The sequence below is a fragment of the Ictidomys tridecemlineatus genome, chromosome 9 (assembly GCF_052094955.1).
Source record: "Ictidomys tridecemlineatus isolate mIctTri1 chromosome 9, mIctTri1.hap1, whole genome shotgun sequence".
NCBI lineage: Eukaryota > Metazoa > Chordata > Mammalia > Rodentia > Sciuridae > Ictidomys > Ictidomys tridecemlineatus.
This window is the reverse complement of record NC_135485.1, coordinates 145,980,652-145,993,524: the sequence shown is the minus strand read 5'-3', so window position 1 is coordinate 145,993,524 and position 12,873 is coordinate 145,980,652. Positions and strand designations below refer to the sequence as shown.

At 56.3% G+C, this 12,873-nt stretch overlaps 1 protein-coding gene across 1 annotated transcript in view; it reads left to right on the top strand.

Annotated features, from left to right (window-relative positions):
* The window catches only part of Fgf2 (fibroblast growth factor 2), a 36,224-nt gene that overhangs the window by 323 nt on the left and 23,028 nt on the right, over positions 1-12,873 (top strand). Inside the window, exon 2 of the mRNA XM_078020753.1 lies at positions 344-436. Coding sequence (XP_077876879.1) covers positions 344-436 — 93 coding nt within the window. The remainder of the gene's footprint in view (positions 1-343; positions 437-12,873) is intronic.

The window sequence follows — 12,873 nt, the reverse complement described above, 5'->3', positions numbered from 1 at the left end:
TCCCTCCTTCCCTCCCTCCCTCTCTCCCTCCCTCCCTCCCTCCCTCCCTTCCTTCCCTCCTTCTTCAGCTCTCTCTCTCTTTCCCCACTCTGGTTGAGGCCTTCTCGGAGAGCTGTGGTCTGCTGGTGCAGCTCCATGGCTTCCCATTTGTCCCTTCCTGGCCGTGCCGGCCCTGCCCAGCTCCCCTCACCGGGTGGGTTCTCCTGTGTCTCCTCTTTCTTCTGGTCTGTGCTCTCTGGCCCCCAGGGAGAGCTGGTCTTGCTTCTGTTACATTCTCACCGTCCTGCAGCAGAACATTGCTTGTCTGTCTGTCCTGGTCCTCTCTGCCTCCTGCTGCCCCAAGGACAGACTCACCGCCACGGCTGCAGTGTGACTGGGTAAAGCACTATCTCGCGCCGTTCCTCAGCGGGAGCCCGGTCCTGGCGGCCTTCCACGGGTCAGGAAGTCATTCTTCTGGGCGCCCCGAGTGGTTGGAGGCTGGTTTCCTCTTGGTGGGTGCGGTCTCCCAGTCCAGGGCTCCTGGCCTCACTCTCCGGCCTAGGCCCTGACCGCACCTAGCTGGCCTTCCTGCTCCGGGGCCACCTTCTCAGCCCGGCTTCCGCTGTTCCCTGTCCACACACACCAGAGCCACCAGCTGTGCTTTCCCGGGGCTCTCCACCGGTTCACGGGCCTCTCCTGGTCACCCTGCTTTTGGGAAACCCTTTTCCTCACCCCTCCCTCTCTCCCCTCCTTCCTTTCTCTCCTGGGCTTTCTTCTGTGGTGCTTTTGCTACCTTCCCAGGGAGAAGCGAGGTTCTCTTTGCTCCTCCACAGAGCCTGAAACCTCCTGCCACCGAGTGACTCTTACGCTGGACCACGGGGCGAGCGCTCGGTAGGCGAGGCCTGCTCAGAGTTCCCGTGTCCACGTGCTGTTGTGTTCCACATGCAGCAGGCAGTGAGCCAGGCTCTCCTCTCCGGCCTTCCCTTCGTGGCCTTGCCCCCCTCTTGGCCTCTCACCAGATTGACCCCCTGAGCCAGTGTCCTGTGTCCCCTGCTGACCCCAGTCCTGGTCACGCACCCAGCCCCTGCTTTCCGCTCATCCTGGGCCGGTTCGGTTCCTTTCCATGTGCTGTCTAAACTTCGGACACCCACTGGGTAATTAGCTTCACGTCTCTGGTTGTTTGGGAAATTCCTGGCTGGAGTTTTTGTTTACAGAAGGTTTGGACCCGGTCAGCAGGAGCTCTTTGTTCCCTTTTCTGCTCTGAGGGTCTGGGGCTGACGATGCTCCCAGGCGCCCTTGGCTCAGTGCTGAACAGAGGAGGCCCGTGGGGAGGTTCAGTCCACATTTGCTGAGTGAGCCGGACTTGATGTAAGTCGGCACGGCTCCGTGGTGACGTGGAGCACCGTGTGGCAGCCGCGTGGTGGCCCTGGGATGTGTGGCAGACACCTTCGTGGTACTCCAGGGAAGCAGCAGAGGTGAACACGCTCCGTGGTCAGGGTTGCTGTGTTGTGGCCACTGTTATGAAGCTGTTGAACAGTCTGTCAGTGTCTGTAGCCAGTACTGATGAGCGGTTCCAGGCTGATTACTGTCCCCTAGGTGAGGAAGGCAGGCCTGGGGTGGACACCTCATCCTAGGTCATTCTGCCTCAGGTCTCGCACCCATGAGTCACCCACAAATTAACGGAGAGCTGTCTGGCTTCCTTGTTAGCACCTTTCTCCACGCGGGCAGGGACACAGACCAGTTAACACTCACCCCCCTGCGGAGCCGAAGTCACCGGGACAATCTGCAGGACCCATCCGGGTGGAGAGTGTAGGGCCCAGTGAGTCAGGCTTTGTGATGTGATGTCTGCAGGGCTGGGTGGGAGCCGAGGCTGGATGTCTCTTCTATGCTGAATCATTTTGCAAATAGAAAACAATTCATAGGTGTTAGTGGTCCTTACATAAATGAGGAACAGAGGAGTGAGAGTCAGGTACCCACCTTACAAGTTACTTTGGGAAGCCTACCACTTGACAAGCAGGTGTGTTTTGAATTAGAGGTAGAATTCATGTTGCCACTACCATATAAATCCCCTATGTGGTGCGTGTAAGTCCTTGGAACCCGTCACTTGCTGCATGCCTTCTTTATGTATTCTTCTTTTCCTATTGATTTTCCCTCTTCTTGCCTAGTTTCATTTTGATTCTGCCAAACATCATCTCAGGGGCTTCTCATGCTTTTTCTGGACTCGGCGTGTGTGTGTGTGTGTGTGTGTGTGTGTGTGTGTGTGTGTGTGCGCACGCGCGCGCATGTGTGTGTATGTTGGGGAGTGTCATTTGCTCACTGGGTGAATGACTTCTTGGATGGGGACTCAAGAGGAGAGGTCCCTTTGACCTTGGGGTTCTGACTCTGGGTGGTGGCTCTCTCCTTCCCACTGTATCCCACTCTTGTGCTACTTTTCAGAGCTTTTGTCTGGGTCGTATTTAACCTTTAGTCTCTGAACTTAGGTCTTGCACCTGTGTGTTCTTGACCCCTCTGGGGGAGTAAGGCATACAAAAGTTAAGTGAAAGAGAAGTATTCTGTTTGGGGCGTGTTTCTAAGTGTTGGAAGTTCTTCACTTGTTTTGCCTTTCTCTCAGCTCCGTAACTCTGTGGAGAGGGTATAATTCAGGTGAGACCAGCAGGAGAGTCTTGCTGCCGGGGAGTGATACCTGCTCTAAGAGACAGAGAAGCCTCTTTCAGCAGAGATGGGATTAGAACCTAGTGAGGCACAGAGACGCCCCCTGGGAGGAGACAGGAAGCAGGCCCTCAGGTCTTTGGAGGCTGGCCTAGTCCTGGGTGTTCCTGGGCTGTGTCCAGCCCCACTCACACGCGAGGGGGATGGCCTTGGTGTTGGAGCCCCTGTGTGTGCAGGAGGGGTGGCCAGCCTTCACCACTGCATCCCAGGACCCTGGAAGTCATGGAAGGAGTTCATTGAATGAATGAAATTTTGGAGCGCGTGCTCTGTGCCAGCTTTACAGATACTGTCGTTTAGTCTTAAGGACAAACTTATGAGGTAGGTATCTTGTCTTATTTTGCAAATAAGAAAACCTGATCTCTGTGACTGCAGGTAATTAATTCTGCACCTCAGCCTTCTTGGTGTTTAGAATAAGCTTCATGGCCAGGATTCCCTGGGATCATGCAGGAGAAATCTGAACAGAAGTGGTGATTTTAAAAAAAGGTCTAAACTCTTCCCAGAGGCAGGGCCTCGCCCAGCAAAGCTACAGTCCCTGTCATCTGTTCTGCCCCTTTGACTGTGGCACTTGCTTTTATTTAGGGACCAGTTCTGTCATGAGTTGGCATAAAACAATCCTTTAATATTTAGGGGCAGCTCTCTGAAGAACTCAAGATTTTTAAATAGCAAATACAAAAATTGAGTAGGGATGTAACTAGGGATAAGTGAGAGTGGACTGAACCTTGAAGCCAGGGCCCAGAACACCCTGGGGCACACGGAGAACGCGGAGAGTAACGACAGGAATATTTTTTTAAAATATATTTTTAGTTGTAGATGGACACAACACCTTTATTTATTTATTTATCTTTATGCGGTGCTAAGGATCCACCCGGGCCTCACCTGTGCTGGGCAGTGCTCTGCCCTGAGCCCCGGCCCCAGCCCTGCCCGGATGTTTTTAAAGTACGGTCAGACCCTCTCCAGGAAACTGGAGACAGGCTGTCTAAGGAGAGGCCGTGTAACATTCCACAGCAACCAGAAAGAAACCAGAACAAGAACAAAGAAGAGCAAAACAGCAGATGTGCTTGGGCTGAACTTATTTTACTCTTCACCAAGCGATGTCAGTTGGTCAGAGATTTGGGGTGTCTCCCGTGCGGGGAGGCCGACTGTCCCTCTAGGGCTCCCTTGCTGCCCCAGTGTCGGTCTTGCTCCTGTGCCTTCGCGCTGTTCTGCGTCTGGCCCGACTGTCGAAACTGCCTCCTAACCAGCCCTCGGTGTCGGTCTCTGGGGCTGCCACAACCAAGGGCCCCAGCCTGGGTGCCTGAAGCCGCAGAAATGTGTTCCCTCTCGTTCTGAGGCTGGAGGTGTAAGGTCACGGTGTGGGCAGGGCTGGTTCCCTGAGGCCCCTCTCCTTGTCCTGCAGAGGGCCACCCTCTCGTGACCTCTTCCCACGGTGTTTCCACATGCTCACACCCTGTTGTCTGTGTGTCTGGATGTCCTCCTCCTGTGAGGACACTAGTCAGATGGGACTAGGGCAGTGGCCCTGGTCATTTTAACTTGGTCGCTCTGTGGAGGACATGCCCCAGGTATAGTCCCTTGCTGAGGTAGTGGGCTTAGGGCTTTGATGGAGTGTTTCGGGGACAACTCAGCCCAGCATCATCAGTCAACTGGACACTGTTCTTCACCAGAGTAATTATGCAGGTACCTTGTCCCACGTGGTTCTTCCCCAAGATCCTGTGGATCACGTCGGGCGTCTCCTCGGGAAAGTGCTACTGAGCTGAAAGCCCCTGCGCCCCGGTGCACCCGTTCCCCACGGCTCACGGGGAGGCCCTACCCATTGCCAGGTCACAGAACAGGAGGCCGACCAGCAGGTGGGTGGCCGTGGCCCAGGTCAAAGGTGGGAGGAAACTCTAGGTAGTAAGCTCCCAGAAGAGTGAGGGCGCCCGCGGATGGGTGGGGCTGAGGCCCTGGCAGAGACGGGTAAGAGCCGGGCGGTGGGCCTGTCCGTGGGCCCTTCAGTTCCCCCGCGACCCTCCATGAGCGGAGGCGATTTCTTCCAGAGGGGTTTATCCGTTTAGCTTTTCGGAGGGGGCCAAGGAGGGACCCAGCCCCCTGGCCTGCTTGGTAAATAGCACCTTGTTAGTTACCTTGTTCCCGGAGGCCACTTCCGCACTGTGGTGGCTGTGGCCATGGCCTCGAAGCCTGAGGTGGCTGTGGTTTCCAAGAGCAGCAGATGCTGCCCAGCATGGTTCCGGCTACACCCGACTATTACATTCCCACCAGGGTCAGAAAGCACGGGATGTGGCCTCTGGCTTCTCTAGGTGTGGCTCAGCCTGAGTTCCTATGTCCAGGCGGAGCCCACACTTAAAAATGTAGGTGCTATCTACCGTCTCTTAATAATTGGAAGCGTGCTTTCCATCCGAAAGTTAGGAAATGAAGAGAAAGCGGTGGTGTCCAGTGGTCATCATGGTCTAAGCATTTTTAACAAGCAGTTGACCCAGCCATCCAATGAGCGTCAAAAAGTCGTGCCCAGGTTCATTGTGAATCAGTTTCTGCAGACCCACCGCCACCCGATTCTATCAGCTAAGCAGCTAACGCCCCTGTGTGGTGGGAGAGTTTCCTTCACTAATCACATTCCGTTTGCACCTCGACTGGTTTTTCTTGGAAGACACTGCAGAAGGTTACACTTCTCAAGGTTAGATATTCTCTGAGTGTTTTAATGAAACTAAAAATAATAATGATAAAGGGGATGTCTGTCTGGTTGCACCTACTTTGAATATTTCCCAGACTGAAATTGTTTTTGGCCATGATTGGGGGTGCAGGGCCACGGAGCTTTCCTGTGGTGGGCTCTGCAGAGCCGGGCTCTACGTGGGGCAGGGCCTCAAGAGGCGGGTGAGGCTTCCCGTCAGGTGCCTCCTGTTCTGAAGGGAGCTGAGCACCCCGTCCTGCTGAGCACCACAGTCCTGCTCTCCAGGTGAGGTGATCCCACAGAAGCCTGCCTCAGGCCAGTGGGGTGCCCCCTCCCTGTGTGGGGAGTCCCGCCAGGAGACACAGACGTGCCTCAGGCTTCCATGTTCCCTCAGACACAGAGGCCAAGTGGTAGGTATCAGGATGTTTTTCAGATTCCCAATCGTGGTCCAGAGCATGTCCAGGATAATATCACCAGACACACCTGTGAGGTGTACTTAGCAGATTGTGTTCACCTGAGCCTGGGGCCGAGGGTGACTTCCTGAGAGACATGGACAGGGGACTGGCCGCTGTTGATTACAAGAGCTGTCTGTGGGGCAGGGGCCCAGGAGCCAAGCCAGGACCCGCCTGCGTTCCTCAGAGGTCAGCGCATGTCCACCTTTGGTCTCTGGGAAAGTGGGTATTGCTCCTGGCCACCCGAGAGCCAGCAGTGTGGCCTGCTCCACCCTCACCGCCCTCCTGGCTCACAGTATTCCACCGGGATTTCCGTTTGCCTTTCCTGGAAGCCATTTCTAAAGTTTTGCCTTGGTGTATTGTCGATATCTGTACTCACCTTAAATATTATTTGGGACCCCACAGGCTATGCCTCCGTAACAACCATGTACTAATGGACCGTTACTTTACCCAGGAGGTGCCCGCGCTGCGTTACGCACCGTGCTAGGTGCTGGGGATGGGAAGCCAGGACGATAAGGCCCTGCCCCTCAGGGGCCGTGGTCTGCAGGACACAAGTCGGCCAGGCCACAGAGTCGAGGCCCGTCTGTCTGCTCGCGGTGTGTCCTGGGGACTCTGACAGAGCACAGCAGGCAGGCTTCAAGCTGGGGCACCACCAAACAGCCCTGGCGGCCAGGTGTGTGCCAGGCCGGGCGGGCGGGAGAGGGCTGTGTTTCTGCCTGAGCTGGGAAGTAGCTCGAGTGGGGGGTTGTGGTGAGGGGCAAGGCCAGCCCGTCAGGCGGGTCTCAGTGACGGGGCTCCTGTGCTGAATGGCTTGGTGTTTACCCAGGGACCCGCAGGGAGGTCTTCATCAGGGAAGGAGGGAGTCAGAGCGGCCTTCGTGCAGTCACTCGGCGGGAACGAGGGATAGAGTGCAGGGTGGGGGCAGGCAGTGGAGTGAGGGAATCCTGCAGCTGCCCAGCTGAGAGATGTGTCGTGAGACCACTGCCCAGTGCAGACTGAGGGTGTCCCTGCAGGAGGGCCAGGGTGTCTACTTTGTCAAGGGAAAGAAGGAAGTTGTTGGATGGTCCCGGAGAAGTAGCCCTAGACCCGCGTGGGAAGAGCACTCGTGCAGGCTGGAACCCGAGGGCAGGGCTGGGGGGGGCACCCTGTTCTGCTCCCCGTGTGTGACTGTGGGAGGGGTGCGGCTGGCTCTCACCTGAGCAGGGCAGGAGGGAGCAGAGGTTGGAGACGAGGCTCTGGGAAAGGGGATGGGGCAGTCAGAGGTCCTGTCTTGGGAGGGCAGAGCTGTGGAGGGGCTCTGCTCTGGCCCCGGCTGAGTGTCCACCTGTGGACTTGGAGCCTGCTGTGGCAGTGGCAGCCCAGGCTCCCAGTGCAGGAGCCCACCTTCTCCTGCCTGGGCTGACTTCCTCATGTCCCCCTCAGAGGAACAGGCCTGGATGGACTCAGCCCAGCTGCTTAGTACAGCCCTGGGGATGGCCGTCAGGGCTCAGAGGCACAGCTCCGCACTGTGCATTCCAAGGCAGGCACCCCAGAATCTAAACCCAAGCCTATCGGGTTCTGAGGTGAGGGACACAGCCGTGTTCTTTGGGAAACTGCTCCTGTGCTGTTGGGACAATGACGGGGAGAGGCAGGAGGGGACGGGACCAGAACATGAGGGTAGCTCAAGCCTCTCCAAAGGCAGGAGCCCCGAGGGGACCAGCCTGTAGGAGCATTCAAGTGTCCCTGGGGACCAGCGTCCACCTGGCACAGTGCTCCCTGCAGGTCAGCCTGGCTCTGAAGTCCTGTCGCAGGGACGGTCCTGCAGTGTGGGAAGCTGTCCCGGGGCTGGTGGCCTGATGCCCCAGCAGCTGCTTGGCTCAGCACAGCTGCTTCATCTCGGCTTTCCAGAGAAGCAGGACCGGCAGAGGCGCTCAGTCAGCCGAGGGGTGGAGGGAGTCTCAGGTAAGAAACTGGCTGTGTGACCGCACAGCGGCTACCTGAGAGCTAGGGAAGCGCTGCTGCTGTGGTCAAGGCCAGAGGCTCCTGCCGTCAGACCCCCCCACCCCCGTGCAGAGGGCCAGCCTCTTTTGTTGAGGAAATGGTATTTATTATGGAGGCCAATCTGATTAACTCTCAGTTAGTGAATGAAAATGTAAATGTCATTACAAACACCCCTGGGGCTGGGGCTCTAACTAAATAAAATAAAGGTCTATCAACAACAAAAACAAAAACAAACCACAACCGCACCCCGAGACAGACATCCAGAGGAACTTCTAAACAGGTGTCTGGCACCTGGCCGCACAGTGATACACAGTGTGAAGCATCACAAGGCCCTGTCGGCAGGACACGGGGACTGGCCTGAGTGTCCCAGGGAAAGTGAGCCCTGGCGTGGTGTGCTGGCCGCCTCCCGCGACTGTGACCCATCCCTGAGGTGATCGACTCCTCAGGAGAGTGGTGGACGTTACCCACAGTTTTAGAGGGTTCAGGTGTGATTGGTGACTGGTGATCCCGTTGCTCTCGGGCCTGGGCAGCAGCGCATCCTGGTGGGGGGCCACTGGGGTTCCCTCCCCCTTCAGGAGCACAACCCATGACCTAGGACGCTCACGGGCCAACTCCTACAGGCTCCTCCTCCAGTAGCACCAGAGGCTTGGGGCCCAGCGGCACCGACCGAGCCCCTCTGGTGCCCAGCACTCAGGGTAGGCTTGGCTCTGGTCTCCAGCTCTGCGGAGGCCCTCAGGAGCTGCTCCGCCTTCCCAGCTGGCTTGGAGACCTGGAGTCTAACTTCCTGCCGCTGGCTTCTCTTTCCCTCACTGTGTGTGCGTTAGCTTTACTTCTTCGGATTTCTGAGAACAAACTACCATCCTATTCCAGAAGAAGGGACCTTATTAAGTGAAACAACAGAGAATTCCCAAGAAAATCACGGCGATGCTTAGCCCGGGGCCAGGTCTCAGGCTGCTGGTGTCCGTGTTCTGGAGATCTGTGGTCACAGCCGGGAATGTCATGCAGCCCCTGGTCTCTGTCGGCCCTGGCCTGCCCACATCACAGAGTGGCCTGCTGCAGATGCCCATTTCTGAAGATCCGGGCGCTGTGGTCAGCGAGTTAGCACGGTTGCCAGGGCTTCTAGAAGTCTGTGCCTGGAGGTGTCTGCCTCTGTCGCCGCACCCTCCTGCCCTGCGCAGAACACGGCCAGCGGGGCTCGCAGCAGAGGAAGAGGCACTTTTGCCTGAGGGCGTCTGGCCTCACGAGAAATCCAGTAAAACAGGAGAGCTAGAGGGATTTGGGGTGCTGGTTTTGCAGGGTGGCTGGACTGCAGGAGAGTGGTGGGTTGTGGGGCAGCAGGAGTGGGCAGCTCAGTGCACTGGGGGTCTCCCTCACCTGTACCCTGGGCAGTCTCATCAATCTGAAGGGGGCAAGTGGCTTTTTAAAAATGTCCGTAGGGCATCTCTGTTTGGAAGCTGAGGGCCGTGCCAGAACCCCACCAAGTGCGCAGATTTTAGCGAGTCAGCGTTGTAGCAACATGACACAAAGTGACATGCTCGCGTTGCTGGCTCAGTGCTACAGAAGGACAGACCTGGTCCGCTAGGAGATGAGCTGGGTGTGGTTAGGGCAAGGGGTAAGATTCAGTCTAATCTCATTTATCCTTAGTTACATCCCTCCTCAACTTTCGGGGTAGGAATTGGAGGGACTTCATGTTTGTGCTCCTCTTTTTCCTTCCTTTCTCTTTTCTGTGGCTCTGGGGATGGAACCAGGACCCTGTGCGGGCTAGGCAAGTGCTCTGCCACCGAGCGACCCCAGCCGCGGGTGCTTCATGGGATGGGAAGGGAAGCTTTGAGCTGTGTGGCTGTGGGGTGGCCGGCCTTCAGAGAGGAGGGGAGAAGCCGGGAGCCTGTGCCCAGGGCTGCTGGTCACGTGCGGGGACCCTGAGCAGCACCAGGAAGCCAGACGGTGTGTGGACCCGGAATCGTGGCATGGGCAGGCCTGCGGGGAAAGCAGGAGACCTGAGTGGCACCCGCAGTTCAGACGGGTGAGAACGTGAGCCCAGGACCCATGGGTGAGTGAGAGGGTCAGGACCCGCCAGGTCCGCAAGGCTGGAGGGGTGGCCGCTCGACGGAGGTGGCAGGCCAGGTTGTGGGCTGGAGGAAGCCGGGTCTTGGAGGCTGGGTTGTCAGCAGGTCTTTGACAGGAACCTTGAAGTTTTTCAGGCTGACAGTGAAAGGTAGGGGTGCCAACGGTGCGTGACGGTGACCAACGGGTGGGGTGCCAACAAGGAGGAGGAAGAGGACGCCATGCTCAGCCTGAGGGAGGCAGAGTGTCACAGGTAGTGGAAAGGAGCAGTTGGAGAAAGGCCAGCCCAGGGCTTCCTGTCCCCAGGGCACAGGTGGCCACACGCAGGAGTCGGCTGGACCCCTGGGCGGGGCTCTCGCTGGCCCTGTGTGGCCGGTGGCATCAGCAGCCTTGGGGGCAAGTGCTGCAGGGAGGGGAGGGATGTTGGTGCTGGAACGGGTGGTCGATCCAATTCCAGGGGCGGAGGCCCAGCTGTCCAGGTGGAAGGCGAGCTGGGTCCTCGGGCAGCTCCCTTCTGTGCACGTCACCAGCACCTCAGAGGCAGGAGGCAGAAGAGGTCACGGGACACTCGTGGGTCTGGGGCGTTTCGGGTCCTGGAGCAGTCTAGCTGGGGCAGCTCTTACACCAAGTACAAGGAGTTGGTGTCAGAGCTCTCCAGAGTCCTCCAAAATAACACCCGCTGGCACGCGCTGTTGAGGTGACCGTTTGTTTTCCTCTTGTGTAGCCCGGGGTACCTTTAGGAAGAAGCAGAAGACAAAAATCAAGTTGGGAGCAGGCAGGGAAAGGAAGTAGGAAGCAGAAGACAGAAAGAAGAGAGAAAAAAAAAAAAAAAAAACAAACCAAACCAAGCACAGGCAGTGGCTTCAGCTGCTGCAGCAGCTCCTGTTCAGACCGGGGGGACTGGCCACCGTGGTCGGAGGAGCAGCAGGACTGGTTTTCATGGATCAGGGCAGGAAACACAGGCGGTAGCTGTGGTTTTAGGCTCCTCTTTTGGGATGGAAGTGTCAGTTCTGGGCCAGACACTCTTTGCTTTAGTGCTGTTACCCGTTTGTGACACTAAGAAAAACTTTGTAGCCCTTGACTCTGTCTTTTTCTCATGAAGAATGAGAGGGCAGTGGAAGAGGGCTGCCTTTGGGAAGGGAAGCCTCTCGCCCCTGGTGCCCCCCTCCAGCCCTCACCCCTGGTCCACAGCCAATTCTTGGGTCATAGCATAACTTTTACTTTTCTTTGGGACACGCTTTCTTTGCTTGAAAATTGTTAACTTTTTGTAGCGCTGGGAATTGAATCAAGGGCCTAGTGCATGCCGGGTGAGCGCTCTTCTCCACCCAGCTACATCCCCAGTCCTGATGGTTCTTTTTTAAAACAAATAACAATTTTTATTATTTTACATATTCACGGAGCACAGCGTGACATTTCAGTGCAAGTAGACAGTGCGTGCTGATCAATCAGATCTGGGTTGGTATATCTATCCCCTCAAATGCTGATCCTTTCTCTGTATTAGGGACATTCAGACTTTGGAATTGATTGATTGTTGTGGTCATCTCCTGTGCTGTAGAATAAGAGGGCTCTTCCTCCCACCCCGCTGGGCTCCACTCAGCGACTCCCCAGGCTCTGGGACTCGATGTCGTGCTCCCTGCTTGTGTGAGACAAGTTTCTTGGCTTTCGCGTGTGAGAACATGCAGTGTTGTCTTTCTGTGCCTGACGGACTCCCCGGACACAGTGTCCTCCAGTTTCATCCATTTTGCAGAGATAGTATTTTTTTCCTTTTTTATTGTTTTTTTTTTTTTTAATTTTTTTATTTCCTTTCTCTGTATACAGTAGACTTTCTCTTTTTTGGTACTGGTGATTAAACTCAAGGGCACTTGACACTGAACCACATCCTCAGCCCTGTTTTGTATGTTATTTAGAGACAGGGTCTCACTGAGTTGCTTAGCGCCTGCTGGGGTTGGCTTTGAACTAGCAATACTCCTGCCTCAGCCTCCCCAGGCGTGCACCTCCACATCCGGCTGGACTTTGTTCATCCATCCCTCCATCAGCGACCTAAGTTGACTCCACACCTTGGCTGTGGTGAATGGTGCTGTGGTGGATGTAGGAATGCGGGGATCTCTCTGACGTGTTCACCTGATTTCCTGGGGACACGTACCCAGTAATGTGATTGCTGACCACGTGGGGTTCTACTTCCGTGGATTCGAGGAGCCTCCATACTGTTTCCCTTCCCGATTTCCATCCCCACAGCCTGTGGCTCTGCCCCCTCAGCATCCCTGCCAGCTCGTGTTGTGTTCTGTCTTGCTGATGAGGTCAGGGCCCAGGTTCACCTCGTTTCAACCTGCTGAGGCACGGCCGGTGAGGTGGCTGGAGCCACGTGCTGCAGAGAGGCAGCGAGGCTCCGCTCCCAGCCAGAACAAGGGTCAGGACTGCTGATGGGATTCCAGCCTCCTTGATGTTACCGGAAAACTCGAGGCTAGAGGATTTCTCAGGGCCAAGCTCTAAAGATTCTTGATTCAAATTCTGCCAGTGAGTCACAGAATCAGTTTTGGGGAAGGGCTGATAATGTCCTCAGAAGCAGATGTGGCCAATGACTAGGGTCTGATCCAGCCAAGGGTGCTTTGTGTCAGAGCTGCCACTGGAGTTGATCAGAGCGTGTTCAGCAGCCCTCTCACCCTGAGTGGAAAAACACCGGAGGAGGCTAGACGGTCAGCCACGAGTGGCTCTCGGAAGTAGGCTGCCGCAGAATTGAAGGACAGAGGTCGGGCGGCACGCAGGAGCTGGCGTCTAGACAGGGCTGGAGCTGATCCCTACGGGACACGCTGGACACACATGTCCCACCTCAGTACTGGAGATTAAACTGGAACCTCGTGCAGGAGAGGCAGCTGCTGCATCCCTGAGCCTCACCCCAGTGTCTTTATTTCTTATTTTGAGTCAGGGTCTCACTAAGCTGCCTAGGCTGGCCTTGAATTCGCAATCCTCCTGCCTTAGCCTCCTGAGTAAACTGGAATTATGGGCACGCGCCACACCTGTCTGAACAGC